The sequence below is a fragment of the Haemaphysalis longicornis genome, unplaced genomic scaffold (genome assembly GCF_048455015.1).
Source record: "Haemaphysalis longicornis isolate Haplotype H1 unplaced genomic scaffold, Haemaphysalis longicornis Haplotype H1 scaffold_2, whole genome shotgun sequence".
Taxonomy (NCBI): Eukaryota; Metazoa; Arthropoda; class Arachnida; order Ixodida; family Ixodidae; genus Haemaphysalis; species Haemaphysalis longicornis.
Genome location: NW_027526295.1, coordinates 222,203,394 through 222,223,962, shown reverse-complemented (window position 1 = coordinate 222,223,962; position 20,569 = coordinate 222,203,394). Strand labels below are relative to the sequence as shown.

The 20,569-nt window shown below is 47.2% G+C and overlaps 1 protein-coding gene across 3 annotated transcripts in view; it reads right to left on the bottom strand.

The window, feature by feature from the left end:
* The window catches only part of LOC144169969 (adenylate cyclase type 1-like), a 178,907-nt gene that overhangs the window by 14,293 nt on the left and 144,045 nt on the right, over positions 1-20,569 (bottom strand). For 2 of the 3 annotated variants that reach the window (XM_077699444.1, XM_077699446.1), the window contains 11 exons: positions 15,183-15,332; positions 13,418-13,536; positions 11,195-11,306; positions 10,846-10,973; positions 9,036-9,194; positions 8,041-8,185; positions 7,328-7,507; positions 6,490-6,530; positions 5,967-6,111; positions 4,600-4,697; positions 3,788-3,872 (listed from right to left, as the gene is read on the bottom strand). In XM_077699444.1, coding sequence (XP_077555570.1) covers positions 3,788-3,872; positions 4,600-4,697; positions 5,967-6,111; positions 6,490-6,530; positions 7,328-7,507; positions 8,041-8,185; positions 9,036-9,194; positions 10,846-10,973; positions 11,195-11,306; positions 13,418-13,536; positions 15,183-15,332 — 1,362 coding nt within the window. The remainder of the gene's footprint in view (positions 1-3,787; positions 3,873-4,599; positions 4,698-5,966; positions 6,112-6,489; positions 6,531-7,327; positions 7,508-8,040; positions 8,186-9,035; positions 9,195-10,845; positions 10,974-11,194; positions 11,307-13,417; positions 13,537-15,182; positions 15,333-20,569) is intronic. The other variant, XM_077699445.1, reaches the window with a different exon arrangement.

Below are 20,569 nucleotides of genomic sequence, written 5' to 3'. Positions count from 1 at the left end.
TCGACGTGTTTGCATTTGTCAATTAAGCACGATTGTAGATTTGAAACCATCAAATACAAAATAAAGGAACATAGTAGGGATGGGCGAATATAGATTTTGAGGTTCGAAGCGAATTCGAAGCGAATAGTGATTTGGTCGAATAATTTCGAATCGAATAGTTCGAATAGTGCACATTGCAAATCACAAAGACAAATGAGCAACTTGTGACCTGACTAATGTACACATTTTTTTCTAATAATTAGAACTCACGTAGGCACGAGCATTGTGTAAAACTATTACCAGTTGAACATTTATTGCAAAATCTTACACACAGCTTTCCTTTGCTGTATTCACAAGTTTTCATGAAGAAATGCCTGTTGCGCCACATGCTCTAGGTGCAGCAGTTTCCGCCGGCTGCTCATTCACAAGTTTAAGCGCCGCCTAGAAACTCGCAGAGTTAAGCGCCGCCTAGAAGCTCCGCAAAAAAAAAGAAGTGTTGTAGCCACTAGTATCCTCGGCCGTAGCCAAGCAAAGCGCAAGTGGCTGGCCGCCATTTTGAATAGGCTCGCTTAGTGCAGCGTACTTCGTGCAGCGTATTCAAAATGGCGGCATGCCTTATCAAAATGGCGGCCTGTACAAGTCTGCTGGCTTGGTGCCGCAATGTTCGGAGCGGTGTCGTTTCAGTGCCGCCTTTTTTTTTTAACTTAAGTGTGCTGGCGGCCGAGAGCTTCGTCGAACCTCTAGGCAAGGCAGCAACTCGGCAGTGCCGGCACTGATAATAGAAATGTCCGCGTCGGTGGGTCTTGAGCCAAGCCTGGGGTAACTCTCGGAAAGCTTGACCGAAAAGCTTGGCTTTTAGCTGCCTATTCGGGAGCATCGAATAATTCGAAAATATCGAATACCTGCATTCGGATCGAAGCGAATAACGAATAGAGAGCTATTCGATCGAATATTCGACAATACCGAATATTCGCCCATCCCTAGAACATAGCATATTATGTAGAAAGAAGAAAAGCTGACAAGGCAGAAGTGTTCTGCCTCTAATAGAGCCTGTGTACAGCCTCCTGATAAGTTGAAGCTCTGTTAAACAGATAAACTAACTCGTATTGTTTCTTTTTCCATGGAACCAGAGACACCAATTAGTGTGAATCGCAAAAACTCTTGGAACTGAGTGCAACTTTGTGCAAACAAAGTGCAAACCTGAGACATCAATTAGTGTGAATTGCAAAAACTCTTGGAACTGAGTGCAACTTTGTGCAAACAAAGTGCAACTTTGTTTTATTTGAAAGAACTAGCCCATGGTAAATCATTCAACTCAATTCCAGTTCCCAAAAATGATAAAAAAATATTGAAAAAATTCCCCCGCATTTCCCCGAGGGGGAGAATGTGAAAGTGCGAATGCACGGTTGTCGGCCCGCTTGCGGCGCTTGCGCTCGGCCCCCGCAGCCCACCGCCTCGCCGCCTTCTCTTCCATCTCTTCCATCGGGTTCGTAGTATCACGTGTACACCACGCAGTTATCAAGCCGCTATAACGCCGCTGAGTCGCCAACGCACGCCGCTGACGACGTAGTTTGAATGCGTTAAAGATATAAGGCGCGTCACTAACACTGATATCAGCGTCGCGTCCGTGGCTTGGTCGGTAGAGCGTCGCGCTGCGGCCGCAAAGTCCTCGGATCGAAACCTGGCGCCGGATGCTGTTTCTTTTTTAAATATAGAGGAGCACTGCGGACGCCGCCGCCGCCGCCGCCGCCGCGGGCGGTGGATGGTTTGGGGTCGCTTATAAAGTGCATTCGCACTTAAAACGTTCTCAAATTTTGCACTACACAACATCAGAGGTGATGTAAAGTGGGGAAAACTAACAATGGCGTTATCAGTTTGCTAACTGCACATTAGCATTCAAGTGACACAATCCAGTCAAACGGAGCTAGAGGCACCACAATTATGTTGCACAAAGAAGTCCCTGTGACGTGGCAATTCTTTGAAACAGCCAAACTTCAGTTCTGTCTTTGTGGTCCCTTTAAAGGGAGATTTGAAGGTGCACATCTGATAACCCCAACCCTCCAAGAAAGAGTTGGCCTGCCCCCCATCAAGATAGCCGCTACTGCGTCCCTTGTGTCCCTCTGATTGCAGCTGGCACAGCTATACAGCTGCACAATGCTGAAAGCTCTACACTGGCTTTTGGTGGCTGCAAAAGAAGTGCTCTTTCCTTGGTGTGAGGGCAGTGGTGCTGCAGCCCAGCCTTCAGTGATATGAAAAATCAAATGAAGATTGAGGTCATGACCCCACTATGCAAGAGGGACAGTATGGTTTCATCCTACTCCACACGAACAAAAAACCGCATCAGGATGCCGTACCTTGTTTGGGACACAGTTGCACACCCAGTTTCAAACATAAAGTCTTTAAAGGGGCCGCGAAGACAAAATGCGTCTGGTTCATCGAAAAGGATGCTCTGTCCATATAACAATAACACTGATTTTATCGCAAACTTCGAAGAGAGAATCGGGATTAAAAAAAAAAAAAAACATACGTAGGCTTCCCAGCCACTTTCCAGCGCTATTTCTACGACTTCACAGAATCCTGTTTGTGTGACTGGCGGCCCCCGACCAAAGCCACCGTCAAGGAACACGGCTGGGCGATTGTAGCGAAGCATCTAATTCCATTTAATAGCACCACTTGAATGCTAACGTGCGGTTAACACACTGATAATTATGTTTTCAGTGCTGGCCCACATCACGTCACTTGTGCCCATACTACATGGATAGTGAAATTTGAAATTTTTTCGGTATTTGTTGTTTTTTTGGTGAAAAAATGTCTTTCATGGCTGAAATGGAGCTTACAGGGCTACCAAAGGCTGGTTCTTTCAAATTGACCAAGGTTGTATTTTGGCTTCATGGCTCCTCCGACAAGGAGCATGGTAATACGTAATTTCAGTGTTAAAATAGTGATACAGTTGAACCCCTTTATAAGAGACACGTACCGGGGAGCAGTTTCTGTCTCTTATACGAGATGTCTCTTATAAGCAGGGAACCATGTTTTCACTTACTAATCAGACCCTAGTTCAATGTGGGCACCGTATGACTAAAACAAGCTCACAAGAACGCTACAGCATGTTGCAAAAGGTTTTATGAAATAGTTCTGAATCTTTGTTTGCTTCATGACCGTATTTACACTGTCTTTTACAACCGATTCTACAAGCTTTTTTTCCTTCCACTGTTTGTGGATGATGAATCGTAGATGTTGAGTTCACAACCCTGATGAATAGCCACAGCGCACAGCTTCTTCCACTGTGTGCTCAGGCTATTCATTACGCTTGCAGGACTCAACATTTGCGATGCTTCTTGATTGGGAGATACGCGAGTGGGAGAGCCCGCATGTGCAGTCGCGCTCCAATGGATGGCAGTAAGCTTCAACCACTTCTGCAAGTTGCATTTCCATTGGCAGGGCTTCTCATCGTCATTTCATAGCTGACTGAAGCACTGTGTGTTTGCTGAAGTTATAATAAATAGCGGCTGCAGGCGTCTGTCGTCCACCTGTGTTTCCACAATGGAAGCAACTGCAATTAGTGACTGGTGGCACTGCATCTGAAGTTAAAATGTCTGTTACAAGCGAGAATGTTGAATATTCAAGTTCAAGGATGACTTGTCCCTTATATGTCTGTTATAAAAGAGGTCAATTCAATGGGAAAGATAGGGCAGCCAACCATGTGGGTGAATAGTGTCTCTTATACCCATTTGTCTCTTACATCCATGTCTCTTATAACGAGGTTCAACTGTAATAAACGGGGAGATGTTGAAGAGGAGGCACTCACCCTGAGCTGTGCTGCCAGGACTAAGATGAGAAATGAGGCGACGCAAACAAAGGCAGTCACCGAGAGCACCACTAGAATCAGGGTCCTGAGAAATGGTGAGTAGAAAAAAAAAAAAAAAAAAAAAAAGGCAGGCAGGTGCAGGTTATAGTCAACCTAGCCACCACCAACCATTTTTAAGTAAATGTACAGAAAGATGTTGGCGACCGTACAGAACGAGGCACGCTGAGTGCTCTCCATTTCCCTTTTGTGCTTGACGACCCAAAGATACCCCAGCCTCACCTGATCCCTTTCTATTTGAGTGATGTCGCTTTGGTGGTGCTATCATGCTAAAAACTGCTTGCAGTCGGGGCACCCCGCACTTATTAAGCTGTTGTTAGACAAAATATAAAACATAACTGCTTTAGATAGAATAAAGTTATAGGAGCATCTCTAGTATTCTGTGCACAATGGCATAAAAGGGCACAATTTTCAAACAACATTATTAATTTGGTGAATAGTATTCTGCTGCCAGAGAAGGTGACATGAAAACAAAAGGGATACGCCACAGCTCTGTCAATGCGACCTGCAAAGCTAGAAAGGAGCAAAATGCTTACCAAAGCTTCTCACAACCTAACTGCTGAAAATGGATGAGTACAGAAGCCCTGTTTAAGGGAGCTTGAGGCTGCAACAAGAGGCTAACAGAAGTGTTGTTTGTTCAGCAACATGCCTCAGTATTCAGGAAGGCAACCGGCTGGAATGCGTAGCCAGATAAAGAAAGGTGCCCTCCGCAGGCGCTGCTGCACAGGATGGTCCTAGCAGCCTCCACTCCTCACCTAGGCAGCACAGTGGCCTCCATTCCACTGAGCAGAAGCAGGACTCCCAGGATGCAAGCAAGGCTGTTTCCAAAACCATGATCCTTCTCCCGGTGGTACTATGAGGGAAAAAAAATTTAAAAAGAACTCTGGCATATCAAAATGAATACACTGTCCTAAAAATTCTATCAGTATGCTTAGTGACAATAAACGTAACCACGTTCATTTTAATTTTACCAGTAGGCTTAACGGAAGTGCTATTCAGTTGAACCTAATTACGTACCAGGGAGCAGTTTCTCTCTCTTATACGAGATGTCTCTTATAAGCAGGGAACCATGTTTTCACTTACTAATCACACCCTAGTTCAATGTGGGCACTGTATGACTAAAATAAGCTCAAAAGAACGCTACAGCATGTTGCAAAAGATTCATTCTAATTAATGTTTGGCCCCAGAATTTATGAAACTGTTTGCTTCATGACTGTATTTACACTGTTTTTTACAACCGGTTCTACAAGCTTTTTTTACTTTCCTTGTTTGTGGAAGATGAATCGTAGATGTTGAGTTCACAAGCCTGATGAATAGCCAGAACGCACAGCTTCTTCTGCTGTGTGCTCAGGCTATTCATTACGCTTGCAGGACTCAACATATGCAGTGCTTTTTGATTGGGAGCTACGCGAGTGGGAGAGCCCGCATGTGCGATCGCGCTCCATCCAATGGATGGCAGTAAGGTTTAACCACTTCTGTCAGTTGCATTTCCATTAGCAGGGCTTCTCATTGTCATTTCATAGCTGACTGAACCACTGTGTGTTTGCTGAAGTTATAATAAATAGTGACTGCAGGTGTCTGTCGTCCACCTGTGTTTCCACAATGGAAGCAACTGCAATTAGTGACTGGCGACGCTGCATCTGAAGTTAAAATGTCTGTTACAAGCGAGATTATTGATTAAAGTTCAAGGATGACTTGTCCCCTATAACCAATCCTCTACATCTGATGTCTGCTATAAAAGAGGTCGATTTAATGGGAAAGATAGTGCAGCCAACCATGTGGGTGAATAGTGTCTCTTATACCCATTTGTCTCTTACATCACTGTCTCTTATAACGAGGTTCAACTGTAATTTTATTAATCTGCTCAGCTGTTCGACTGCTAATGTCCAATCAGTGCTAGTGTCCGACTAGTGAGGACTCAGACAATCATCTGTCTGTTGCAAGGGACAGAAATCTAATTGCACTCATCCCTGCAATCCGCGTGTTGCTAATGAGTGAAAAAATGAGCAGCAAGTCCTGCTGATGATGATGCACCATGACATGCGTACATATGGATGCATCTTTGCTTGTACCTCAGGCAGTTGCTGTGTTCTCAATGATAAGGCGATAAAAGCCCCCTGACCTGCTGCTCCTTGGTTTTGTCCTTGAACCAGAGGGTGAGCATGTTGACGTGGTTGGACTTCTCTCGGTCCACGCTGCGGGCCTCAATGGCCTGGGCCAGGTACTTGTTGATGCGGTTGCTGGGCTGGTGATACACCACAGAGTGCCTGGCACACCACAACACCACATGGTGTCAGGGAAGGGGCACACACACACTTGAAGAGTTAAGTTGCATCAGCATGCAGTTCTCCAAACTGTGGTTCCGCTTGAAAGGCATCCCTAAGTCAATATCCTGCGCCCATGATTAAAGCCATGTTGTAGCTGTGTCGCTGTTTCCCAGGCATTCTTTTTTACTGACTTGCAGGCAGAGTTTAATAAGATGGAAGAGCTTGACAGTAACCAACACACTACCTTTTCAGCCAAAAGAGGAGAACACCATGGCCGCATGCTTAAAAATAGGTGCAGTCCCAGCTAAAAGACAGTATTTAGCATTTCATTCTTTACTGAGCTACTTACGGAAAATAGTGCGGGAATAAAAAGCATACCTTTTTTTGAGTGGTTTGTGGAGTTTGTCAGACATCTTGAACTGAAAAGAAGAACAGCCATATGGCCACAATGCCCTTAAAGCCCTAACCATAGCAGAGGGTGGCTTCGGGACTGAACTAAAACAACAACAGAACCCGTGGCTGAAAATCTGTGCCAAAGAAACAGCTAGTCTGGATGTCATCTGCTGGAGTGTGATCTACGTAATAATTTGTCTGCAGAGAGCTCTGTTCCTATATTTAGCACCATATTTTCTGTAGCTTAACTTTTTTGCACAAAGTGTTTTAAACAGTTCACACAGTAAACTAGTCAACTTTTGAAGATAAATACTATGCTACAAACAAAGATATAAGCCCACAACCTTCTAAAGCAAAGACAGCCCTCTTACACACATGCATGCACACATGAGCACGCTCAAACTTTACAAAAGACTGCTGTGAACTTCCTCTAAAATTTTAAGCAAAGAGCTGGGCTAACTGTAGTAATTTAGAGAGGTGAAGACTGAATTCTGTGCATTTTGAATTTGTGTTTTCAGGTGCTACTGTTGCCTTGTAAGTTCTTGGGGTCAAGCAAAGAAAAAAAAGTAAACTACATCATGATTTCTTTCATGATGCTTGTCCCAACTATTTGATAGGGCTACCATGCCTGAGACACCACTAATTGCAATTATATATATATTTTTTTCTTTTAATCTGCACGTGACATCGAATGCAGCCCTACAATTCCTCTAGCTTTACAGTGTACGCAACCATCACGCCTTTACTGATCCAGCCTTCTCCCTCTTCTGGTTAAACTGCCTCAATATTTTAGTGGGACCTCATGCTTGGTGAGCCCCCTGACCTTCTTGCTGGGCTGCTTCTCGGCCGTGCCGCTGGGTCCCGGCATGGCCATGTTGGCGAAAGGCACGTCGATGCTGTACTTGATGGAGTGCAGCAGCTGCACCACCACGTTGGAGACGTTCTTGAAGGACAGCTTGCGGCCGGCCAGCCGACGGACCTGCAGCTGGTGGAACAGCATCGTCTGCACGCGCGTGGGTCGGACAAGGAAGAGAGAGAGAGAGAGAGGGAGAATGAAGAGGACAGTCAAGGCACATATGGGCAGCAACGACACCATTCCTCAAGACAGTCTCTTTCAGCAAAGGCCCTTGGAAAGTGTTATCCCATTTCTCGTCCTTAGTGGGAGTCGGCATGAGTTCTTCAGCACGAGGCAAAGTTAGGAGCCATGTACAGAACAACCTGGAACAGTGACATGAAAATAAGCAAGGCTACACAATATGCAATTGTCTCCTGTTGTATACACTGCGCATGCAGCTGTGAGCAGAGGCAGCCGAACAAAATGACCAAGCGCAGCGCCAGGAATGTTTTTTCCAGCAAGAAAGGCACACCATCCTTTTCCTCGCTGGCCTACAATTCTTTTGCTCAGGAGGTTCCATAGACTAGACGAATTTTCCACTCATGGTGCACCTAGCTCTCTCACACTGAAAATTGGAGGCGCAGCCTGGAATTCTGTGGTCGTGCAAACCCTCACACACTCCAGAGAGGGAAGTGGTTCACCTTTCTCCTGTGTGCGGGCGGCCGGATGAAGAAGGTGTTGACGTTGTGCTCCCTCAGGTAGCCGTTGCGATCCTGCCCCCTGCCCGGCTCCAGCTGATACTCCCCGTGCAGGCACCCCACAGTTGCCTCTGTCACGTGCACACGCCTGCCACCGAGAACGACAGACAACGGCACTGTGGGACACGCACACACACATCAATCCCTCATTGGTATGCTAAATGCACTCGTCGCTCATTTATCACAGCCCGTCTATGCGACACTTGATGCGACACATTGTGCTTCCCTTCCTGCAGACAGACTCACGAAATAGTAGTCATTTGAGGTGGCTTCAATGCTTTATGCATGCGGCAGTGAAAGCCTAGCCCTGAAAGACAAATATGTGCATGACAGGGAAGGATGAAGTCGTCTTGCAGTGGGCTAGATGGAGAATTTGCAACGCTTGGCATCAGCCCAGAAATGTTAAGCAGAAATGATCGACGTTTGTTTCGTGGGCATGGTTTGAAGACACTAAATTAGTAAACATATGTGACCTGGTAGCAACCACAATAGCTGCTTCTTTCTTATGCATGCATCCATCATTATTTGTTTAAACAATATTTTCGGTGAGCAACACCTAGTGCTAATAAGGTGGACACCTCTCTTGCACGTTGTAGTGATGCTGGAAACAAAAGTATCCCCCCCAGAAACTTGAACTAAGCTTCTCACCTACTGTGTCCTTACAATTCCTCTCTTTGTGTAGCGATGGCATCATGCATGTACTGAACCTCAATATAAGACCTTCTTTGTTCTTGAATGAACATTATATCACCAACAAGGTTTTTTGCCTTGCAGTAGTGGAACTAGCCATCAAAGTAGTTCTTGTCCCACAGCACAAGATGACAAAAGGTCGGTGCTCACTCGGCTTGCAGCGCAGCGCAAGGCGCAGCGCAGCGCAAGGCGCAGCGCAGCAAGCGTGCTCTCTCGCTCCTTTGGCAAGACCCCATAGAGACACCCACCCTGCAATGCCCCCGGCCTCCATGGCATTGGCCAGGGTGACGTCGTTGGACCAGACGTCGTACTGCCATTTGCGCAGGCCCAGCACACCACACAGCACCCGGCCCGTGTGGATGCCCACACGCATGTTCAGCTGCACATCGGTGGCCTCCACCACTGACCTGCGGGGGGAAAGAGGGCACACAACAGACCTCGGTTGCATCACTCACAGCGCGAAAGGACAAAAGGCAAGTATGCACACAACACGAGCACTTTCTATCAACTGTTTCTATCAACCATGGTTGGCACCAGGCAGTACTGAATACGAAGCTGTACTGAACATGAACATGAGACAAGTGGTGTGTGATGTGGCCTAGAAGAGAAACTGAACTCTCAATGCTACACCTGGCTGCCGGGCCAGATTTCTTTCTCCACTGCAACAAAAAGAAGTGAGAGTGCTCCAATGAGCCAAGATTAAAGGGGCCATGAAGACAAAATACAAGTTTGCGTCATTAAAAAGACTGCTTTGTCTTGATTACAATGACACCAGTTTTATCACAAACTTCGAAGAAATAATCGAGATATGAAGGTAAACAGATGAAGCAGTGGAGAGCCCCAGCAACTTTCCGGTAATTTCTCTATTATGTTACAGAATCTTGTTCGTGCGATTGGCGGTTGCTGACGAAAGCCACCACCACGAAACATGACTGGGCGATTGTGGTGGAGCCTCTCGTTCCATTTGATCACAGCACCAGAATTTTAACACGCTGTGCGTTCAGTGCTGTGCTATTCTAACGCGAATAGCTGTGCTTTCAGTGCTGACCCATAATACCTCATTCGCACCCATATTACATCACTGTGCCGCAAAATTTAAGTTTCTGCCATATTCCTTGTGTTTTTCTGGTTAAAAAGACATCTGTCATGGCTGAAATGGAGCTGAGTTGGTTAGCAAAGGCTCATTCTTTCGAATTGAACAAAGTTGTATTTCGCCTTCATGGCCCTTTCAAAAGGCAGACAGAAAATCCTGCAGTCATTCTAACATCATGCTTTGGACAAGCCCATCTTATCAACAGAATAAAGGCTGTACCTGTTTGAGCTTCTAAAAACTCACAGCGCTCAATATTAAGATGAAACAATTTAATCAAATAATGTCATTGATGCTAAAAATAATAAAGCATCTAAAAAATGGCAGAATGTGTTACTTCCATAGGAATTTCTCGCAAACTGTTGGCTTATGAAGGAGGCATTTCATATAAAACATACTTTTTACAACAATACTCATATTGTGCACTGGTAACAGCAAGAAAATTAGCACTTTTCTTTTTTCATAAACATGCCTTCAATTTTTGTTTGGTGCGACTCACTGGCAGAAAAAAAAGTGTCTGAAAATTTCCGCAGTTAATTCCTCTTTGGAAGGAATTGGTCAACAGCTGATGTGGCGACTATGGGCGGCCCTACCAGAATTTGTCAGAAACCTATTCGGTGGCCCAACTCACCAATGGTTTGCTCTAGTTTCGGCCCTATCCACTACACCAGCGGTATGTTGAGCTCGAGATATGCTAATCTCCGAGCTCAACATACCGTCAAGCTCGGATTTCTCGAGCTCGAGCCCCACATATGCAAGTTGAATTTTGTATATGGGGCAAACATTTTTGCTTGAGCTAGGCACACATTCCAATTTTGTCATTATGGAAGTGTTACAGGACAAAACTAGTTTACATATCGTGGCTCGATTAAAAAAAAAAAAGGAATGCTGCTGTCAAGTTTTATTCCAGTTGTAGCCTCCTCATTCCTTTTTCGACAAGAGCACAACCGAGATGTGGGAGCACTTACGCGATGGCATCGATCATGTCCAGGCCCATTTCCACGGTGCAGTGGGCGTGGTCCGACCGAGGCTCTGGCAGTCCACTCACGCAGTAGTAACAGTCGCCCAGGATCTTGATGCGGAGGCAATGGTTGTCCTGAAGATGACACACGCCCGCACTTTTGTTCAAATTGCTTGGCACTCCTGGCATTTCCAATATTCACACTTACAGAGTGTTATAGTCAATCGCTCTGCGTTTTGTGCATCACACTGAAATTTCTCCCATTGAAGCAAAAAAACTTTGCCAGGCTGCAGGTTTCACTGCAAGACTCGAGACGTGGGCAGTGTTTGCAGAGATCGGCTCGAAAGTTCACTCACGGTAGCGAGTTGATCGAAGCGGCCGAAGAGCTCGTTGAGGAGCCTGACCAGCTCCTGTGCACTGCACTGTGATGCCAGCACCGTGAAGCCAACAATGTCCGCAAACAGGATGCTGCAACACAACATACCAGCCTTCATTAAACTAGCAGAAAGCAGGGGAATGCAGAGTTGCAAAGAATAGGCCAAGCCAGTCTGAAACAGAAAAAAAATGTCCTGTCAGTGAAAAAACTTCCGTATTATGTGGGGTAATACAGGGACCCTTTTTGTGGAGAGGAACTAATCATGGCAAAATGGCCAAGCTGAGTAGAGCCTTCTTTTAAAACTTTGCAGTGTGAACTAATCTGATGCTGTATTCGGGTGGTCGTTTTAGAGCGCTCTAGAGCACTCCGAAAAGCGACTCCGTGTTCGGGTGGTCGAAATCGAGCGCTCGACGTATGTTCGGTTGGTCGTCTCAGAGCGTCGTACTCCACTCCGAGCACCTCCGACTGCTCTGACTCCGAAGTTGGAGTGCCGCCGAAATCCGGAGGCGATTGGGTCACGTGACCCCGGCCGCCGCGGCTCGCCCCGCTCGCCTGCCCAGTCGGTGGCGTTCGCTTAATCCTCCCTTTCTGTGCTGAGGCCTCGACAGCGGTTAGTTGTGGGAGTGTTTCGACGATTTTGCTTCTCGTGCTATTCTCCGCATCATGTCGAAACGGAGACGCCTGTTGAGTGTAGGGGAGCCGTCTCTGCTACTTCTGCAGCTCGAAATCGACGCCGAGGAGGACAGCAGCAGACGACGACGACTCGCACGTTTACGCTGCGAAGTTCGCCGAACTGTTCGCCGAACCACTTCCAGTGTTCAAAGTGCAGGAATACGTTCGCAAGGTTGTGCACACCTATTCTTACCTTCAATCATTGCGAATAACAGGCGCTCGGCTGATGTCGGGGAACTTTGGCTTGGAGCTAACGCGTCCGATACGGAGGCCGCCATTTGTTGAGACCGCTTTAGCTCGCTTTACCCCCCTGGTTGAGACACCTTGGCTAGAGTGAACTACCTTGGCCGGCCTGGCTGTTTGCAGTTGCCGTTTCGGCCGCGCCGCGGCGCCACGGTCACGTGCTACTCCAAGATCGGGTACGCGTTCGGTTGGGGAGCGGTGACTCTTGCTCGGATTGGGGGAAGCGGCGCATCGGCGTACTCCGAGTCGGAGTATCAGAGCGACCACCCAGCAAGTGCACACTTAAACGCAGCTGTCAACAGTGCAACCCCAGCCAGCTTGCTAGAATACTATGAGTAGGTGCATGGAGTAGGTGCTGTATTTCAATTTTGCTTACTTACATGGCTCCCTGCTTCTTCCACCAATTCGAACTTCACGCTGTCTCTTCAATTCTTTGAGTGTTCAAAATTTCAAAGGTCGAACTAACGCTTTCAACAAATCTTTTCTTCCGTTAACGATTGAGGGTTGGAATCGGCTTCCAAATGTAATAGCAAACGTGCATAATACTCCGAAGTTTAAAACCTTGCTCCGAACTCATTTGACAACCGCACCGTCATAATGTCTACGTATTAGTTGAGTAACGAGTTGCTTTTTTTTTTTACATTTTTATGCCACTTTGAATTGTGCTATTAGTTGCATAACGAGTTTCGTTATTATTATTGCCCTGTAATTCCAATTCTTGAATTGTATCCTACTTTATGTTCTTGGTCTGCAATTGCCTTTGTGTATGCTTGTTCGACCCACCCCCCCTTACGTAATACCCCGTCGGCCCTTAGGGTAAATAAATGATGATGATGATGACGATGATGGAAGCATGAAGAAAAACACAAAACAGAGATTCTGCATTTCCCCCTCCCTCTCTCCCTCCCTACCCCTCTCTAGCTCTCTCCTTCTCCCTCCCTCCATCCCTCCCCTCCCTCTCTCACACCCACACGTGCGCACACACCTTGACTCTTCATTATTTTAAGGCATTCAACATTCAAAATATGTTCACCAAAACCGTGGTACCTGGTGTACTCGAACTTAATCCTAACATAATGAAATGATGCTTCATACAAGCACGTCAGAGAATATGTCACATGCCTTGATGTCACACATCAATATTGTAATGGCAAGGCACACCCTAATGCTACTATTATAGCCATATAGATTAGCACGAAGGTGACATTTTAGGATGAAAGTAAAAGCTCTTCCTTGAAATGCTCAAAAATATCCGGTGTTTAGGAAAGTGAGGCAAAGGAGTGCTCACCTGACATTTTCATGCTTCTGTATGTAGATTTTGTGGAACTGGCCCGCCCTCGGGGCTATGATGTCTGCTTTCATCTCCATGGCCACATGCTGTGGCAGAACACTGAGCAGAAGTCGTTCCTGCAGAAAAGCGGAACTTAGGTACATAGTACATTTAAGGGGAAAAAAAAAATGCCAAAGAAGGTGGGGATGGGAGTTCTATTTATTTTTATGTGTAGCCCCTGCGGTCATGGGCGTCGACAGACGGGTGGAAAGGGGGCACTTTCCCCCTTCTCCCCCCAAGCCATCCCAGAACAATTGCACCACCCCCTCGCCCTCTCCTTCTTTCCCCTCAATACGATGGGTTTACCCCCCTCAAGACAAAACGCTGCCGACGCACATGCCTGCGATGTTTTGTACTTAAACGTAATCCATCCATCAGCCCCAACAAGCGTGATTTGGCAGCGTCACTGTCGCTTCAGTGGATTGTACCCAAGCAACCACAGACATCCGTGGGACGACCGAAATACAGCCGAACATCCAAGGCCCAGTTTGGACGGCCAATGTACGTCCATGTTTGGACGTACATTTTCGAAAACACGTACAGTGGACATCCAGAAACGGATGTACAAGTCCGAATTACATCCGCCAACAGAAGCAAAAAGTTACTATGAAGCATCAAATAACGGCATAAATTGGATAAAAAAGCAGAAACGAAAAAGCTACTGTGCTTTTCAATTAAAACGATTTTGTACATCAACACCCTGGCTTGTACGTTGCAAGTTTCATCTGCATATTTCTAATACTATTAAGCATAATTTTTAAAAATTTTTTGAAGCACTTCACCAACTCCAATGATGATCTCTTTGGGGAAGGATACATAAGAATTGAGAACCACTAACACAACATGTGAAGCAAATTCACTGTGTTGATGTATGCTGTCTGCCCCGTACTGAGTTAGCCTTGCGCGGTCTATTGTACTATTTGTTGTAAGAACATTATCATGTTGTTATGTGATTCTGAAATTTTTTTTTTCTTAACGTCCAAAATACAGCCAATTTCGGACGTCCGACTGGACGTACGGAAGTGTTAAAACTGGACGTCCAGCGGGCGTACATGATACGTCCATCAGCCCTGAAACGGACGTCATACGGACGTCCGCTATAGCCGGAATGGACGTACGGCGGACGGCCGACGGACGTCCGGTGGTCGCTTGGTTAGTGACATCGTAAATATTTTAAGTGAAGGTTCCAGATGAAAACATGGATGGGGAGGGGGGTTCGCACATAAAAAAAATGGTGGGTGAAACCAATTATACGGTGGCAGGCTACCCAGCGAAGCCTTTTCAGTTTCACGAATTGGTCACATTCACAAGACAAAGCAGGCACAGTCCAAAGGAAGGCGCAAAACGGCTACACCTTGCCTGCCGGCGGCGCCCAAGTGATTGGCGGCGGGAGCGGCTGTGGCACGTGCGACGCGACACTCTTACCCCTCCTCGCTTCTCCGATGCTGCTACGCTGCGCCCTCTCCCCCTCTCCGCGGCCCTAATGGAGCGCCGACGCCACACGCTCTCCACCTTCTCCCGCGCCGCACTTTCCCTCTCTACCCGGACTTCTGTTCGCGGCCATTTCCCGGCTCCAGAATCTCCACTGAGAACGCATGCGGGGGGATGCATTAACTAGAGGTGAACAGTTTCGCTGTAAAAGCCGCCGCATTACGGGCAAACCAACATCCAAGAAGCGACGCTTGATAACAACCGGAGGGAGAAAGGAGCCCCTCAGCAGTACCAGCTTCTCGTTCTCGTCCTCCATGTGCAGGCGAGCATTGATGCAGTTGCGCGTGTCCAGGAACGCCTTGCGCTGCGCGTGCTCCATGATGGAGTGCACGAACACGCCCACCAGGTGTCCGCACACGAACACCAGCACGTTGGCCGCCACCTGGGACAGGTACGCGAACAGCCGGGAGGAAGGAAGGCGTTTAGATTTCGTGCACGCCCGCCGGCTGGAAACGCCACGGTGATAAGGTGACGTACACATGATTTAGAGACAGACAAAACACAAGTTTGGTTCATTCGAAAGATTGCCTTGTCCTACTGATACCACTTTTAACGTAAACTTCGCTGTAATAAGCTAAATGCATTAGGAAAAAGGGAATGGCCCTGCGACCCACTACCCTCTCTCGTCCTACCTACGCTCTATCACTCTGGAGAACGCCTATGGCGCCTCGTTCAAACACTTTGCCCTGTCACGCCAAACTGCACCTATTCACCCCACCCTGTATCAACCCCCCAACTGCCTCACATGTGGCTTGAAGGACGCCATCATTCATACCATGCGGGCATGTAACAAAGATCCCTTCCCATTAATCCATACCACCGAGCAATGGGAGCCGGCGCTGGTTAGCTCCGACCCACCGACGCAGTCCGACGGAACGGGCTGCCTATATACAGGGTGTCCCAGCTATCATGCACCAAGATTTAAAAAAATAGAAATTGCGTAACTCGAAGAAAACCTAGTGCATAATGTTTGCAGTACTGTGAAGAAGCGGAGAGTAATTTTTTCGTTAATGAGACTTAATTATTAATTGTAATTAATTATCTAACTCAAGAAATACTGTCCTAATCACTAAAGTGTCAATGAGGAACTTGTAGGTAACCACGAGGGGCATCTAACTGCGCTATTTTCAGCGACGAACTAATTGCGTACTCATTTATTTTGACAGATAAAGGAAACCCGCGAAATATGAAAAATACCACGTGACGACGCTTACGCGCGCATTGTAAAGCAGCGTCCCCAAACAAAGCTGATTGAAAGCAACTGCTTCGCGTGTTACCCGCCCGAAGAGACAGCGCATCACCTTGATAATAGCATGCATGGAACGAGCAGCAGTAGCAAGATTCGCGGGACGCGTGTGCAGATAAGGAACAAACTCGGTCGCGATTTCTTCTTTCTTTCTTTTGTGTATTTCATTCTGGCTAACTCAGAGGCAGCCTGTTTGAGGGCGTTGCTTTACGGTGCGCGCGGAGGTGCCGTCACGTGGTATTTTTCATATTTCGCGGGTTTCCTTTATCAGTCAGTATAAATGTGTACGCAATTAGTTCATCGCTGAAAATACCGCAGTTAGGTGCCCCTCGTGGTTACCTTCAAGTGCCTCATTGACACTTTAGTGATGAGGAGAGTATTTCTCGAGTTAGATAATTAATTACAATTAGTTAATTAAGTCTTATTAAAGAAAAAATACTGTCCGCTTCTTCACAGTATTGCAAACATTATGCACCTAGTTTCTTTCGAGTTACGCCTTTACTCTTTTTTTAAATCTTGGTGCATGATAGCTGGGACACCCTGTATAGGTCACAGGCAAGCTGCAACTACCAGTCACCGCCCCCTCCTGAGTCCTAACTAATCAGTCGGTGGTGATTGCAACAAAGTCTCTCTCTCTCTCTCTCTCTCTCTCTCTCTCTCTCTCTCTCGAAAAATCCGCGTTGGGTAGCCCAAGAAAGACCATCGTCTTTAAAGGAGTACTGACACGAAATTTTTATGTTACGTTTTTTTCGCTGCTATGCGTGCCTACCAGCCCACTAATCATAGAATGACAGATTAGACGATCGAGCGCAGCGTAAACATTCATTTACGGCGTCGTTTATTCGTGCCAGTTTCGGTTTCGACAAAAAAACGCCGAGCGGCCGCCATGACAGCATGTATCACATGGCGTCACCATTCTTGCCGTATCGCTGCCTCTCTGGAAGCGCGCGCGAGCGAGCGCACGCGCGCGCCCAGACCGGCCGAGGTCTTCGCTGTCCCCACAGGACCGGGCAGCATGACGTCAGTCCCAAAACCATGACGTGTACACACGCCCGAGCAGCGCGCGCCAATCACAGCCAGCGCGTCGGCTTCGTCACGGGAGCCCCGACGTCGGCAGTTTGGGGCACGTAGCAGATGATGTCACGTCGGCCCGCTCTGGGCTTTCTCGTGCGGGCGAAGATTAAAATGGATTTTAAATATGTTTCGCTGAACGGTTGCTGTGGAAACTTGCTGGGAGATATCTCCTGATAAAAAGGAAGCGTTTTACATAGTTATCTCAGCTTTGAAATTTCGTGTCAGTACTCCTTTAAAATTTCTCTAGTGCGCGCATCCTCGTAACGCCTGATAACACTGCACGCCTCGAAGCGTGGGCTACCCTAGCAGGCTTTGCAGTCAGTAGATAGAAAAGTTGCTGCCGCAGTCTTTCTAACAGCGGAGTCGTCTTTCGCACAGTTTTTTATTATCGTAATGAGCCAACTAACTATATCAAGTTTGCATTCTCCTTTTACTTTGCCAATAAAAATCGCAGTTACATTATCTCCTCAACAAACACGATGATGAATCATTTTAAGCCGATGCTCGAGGTCATACAAAAAAAAAAGGGGGGGGATGCACGTGATATACTTGACTGAACCTTGGAGGCTGAGAGGGTATTTAATATCTCCAAGAGACATATGCAGACTCTGATGTCACGAGTTCTCGCTGCTTCAGCGTGAACAAGTGCTGGCAGCATTTTTTTTTCTTTACCTCGAACCTCGGCTTTGTAGCGATAATGACCGTAAGCACTAATAATGACCTAAATGTAGAAAATGGCGCATGTTTGTGAGCAAATGAGAAAAATTCTCGGTGGAGGGGTAGCTGGCAGCGCGATGCCCTCTTCAGTGCGCGGACGAGGTTATAACGTCGGCTATCAAGGCGCTATACCCAGAGAGAAGAGCGTCTGGGCGGCTTCTTGGGAGCCGCAGACAAACACAAAGCTCGCGCCTTTCGAACGCTGCGGCATCTCAAACGACGAACCACTCCGCGAAATCGGCGATCCGCGACCGGCGCAGACCAGACGCCGTCTCGAGGAGCCCGTTGTTGCGTACCCCTTCGCCGCTCCCCGAACGACGACGCCGCGACTGCGAAAGACGATACGCTCGCGAGGAGGGTCGCCAAATCTCGCACGCGCGCCCACTTGGACGCGACGAGGCTCTTGCATGGCGTTGTGAAGCGAAAACGCAGCGACGTCCGCCGCAGTCTATTACAGCGTACTTTTTATGCCCTGCGAACAGACGGGGCCAGGCTGGGTTACCCAAGGCGCCGACGGTTCGATCGGCGGCAGACGGGAGACCGTGTGTCGCCAACGGCGACCGACGACGTGCTCAAGAGTTGGACAGAGTTGACGCGCAGCGGCTCTATAGAGAGCGCATCACGAAACATCTCGACGAATTTGCATCGCTGAAGTGGAAGTAAACAAGGGCAAGCCTGTACACAGCCGCTGCGAGCAGCTCGCGGGCGCGCAATGCTGATGGCGTTCTCAGAATTTACACTACGGGGCGTCACCCGTTTGCAGCGACAGCTCTAATTAGTCTGTTACGAAGGGCACTTTACCTCCGAGTGCATCCGTCGCCCTGGTTACGTGGACATGTGTCCATCGCATGCATTACAGCGCTACTCCTCGAAAGGGAATCTGGCAATTCAAGACTCTGCGCGTAATTTTTATTTTGACACCACGCGAAGACCGCCGAGAAACGACATGCGGACATAGGCATCACATGTCCACGGAAAGCCCGCTCCTATTTTGGCACTCTGTACGTGCCCCGAAGAAAGCAACAGAACCATGAGGTCTGGCCTTCGTCTCTGCGATCACGCGCCTCGCAGGACTGCGTAGTAACGCTTTCTAGACATGCAGCGTAGGCAGGCAGATCGTGGATTGCTGCAATCGTGATTAGGGCGTTCGCGTACGTCATTTTATTGTCCCCAGGGTACGTACGTACATACGTGCATACGCACACGCACTTACAAGCACGTAATAATGCTAGCAAATGGAGTGGTGGAACGGACAATGACCTGCTTGGAGCAGCCAAAACGTCGTCCTAAAGTAGACGTTTCGGGTTTTGGAGCAGGTGACTTTCGAAAGCACTGCACTTTTTGAAAACCTCGCATTTCCTCAAGGTGAGCTTAAACGCTCCCCGAACGATCACACCCGTGCATTCTATAAGAACAGCAGACTAAAACTTTCCTGCCAGAAACGATTAACTTATTTTGCCTACAAATGCACGTTTTCTTGAAGAACAATATGGTACATGCAAGGCATAAAAACATGTTAACGCTTCATTGTCCACCTCTTTTTTTTTTTTTTTTCAGGAGAGTTTGTCGCTGGGCTAGTTGGTGCATATTAAGTTTACAATAAACCAGCTGCTGGCCCCAGTGTCCCTGTCACTGCCACTCCTTTGTTAACACTTCGTCCTTCGTTTTCAATGTTCAGCTGGTTTCTTCTAAACTCTTTTTTTCTTTTTTGAAAAATTTCTGAAACCTTTTGCTGGCCCTCTTTCAGTTTTTGTCGCATCATCATCACCATAAACAACAACAGCCTGTTTAGGTCCACTGCAGGACGAAGTCACGAAGGTCTCCCCCACTGACCTCCACCCGTTTCTGTCCTGTACTGCCCGAGCCCATTCTATGCCTCTGAATTTTATTTAATCCCTGCCTCTTTTCCTAGTCCCGTCTCTCGGTGTCCATTCTGTTCGTCGTACCACACGGCCAGCCCAAGTCTAGTTCCTTTTCTTAACCTGAACTATGATATCATCTGTCCGAGTTTTCTCGCTGATCCAGGTTGCTCGTTTCCTGTCCCATATCGTTACTCCTAACATTGTTTGATCCATAGCAGGTAGGGCGGACCTAAGTTTGCTTTCTAGTTGTTTAGTAAGGCGCCAAGTTTCCGCTCCGTATGTCATCACTGGCAGGACGCATTGGTTGAATACATTTTCTTTTTAGGGATAGAGGTATCTTACTTTTCATTATTTGCGAGTGGTTGCAGAATGCCCCCAACCCAGTCCTCGTACGGCACAAAATCATTTTTTAGAGCCTATATATAGTCTTTTTTGGTCTACTTAAACGCAGAAATTTTTTGATCTGCCTGTCTGTCTGTGACTCGATTCAGCCACCCGGCCAAAGTGAAACAAACGCAAGCTGCACAATAGTGTTATATACTCGCAGCCAAACCTAAACATATAAGTCCAGTGTTGGTGTTCATACTTGTCAACATTGTTGAAAAAGAAAAAGACATTACGCAAATATAAGGCAGCAAATCAATACATAAGTGATATTTGCAGTGTTCTCTTATTAAAAATTTATGGGTGCTTGGTTTTTGCGATAGCAAATGAAACACT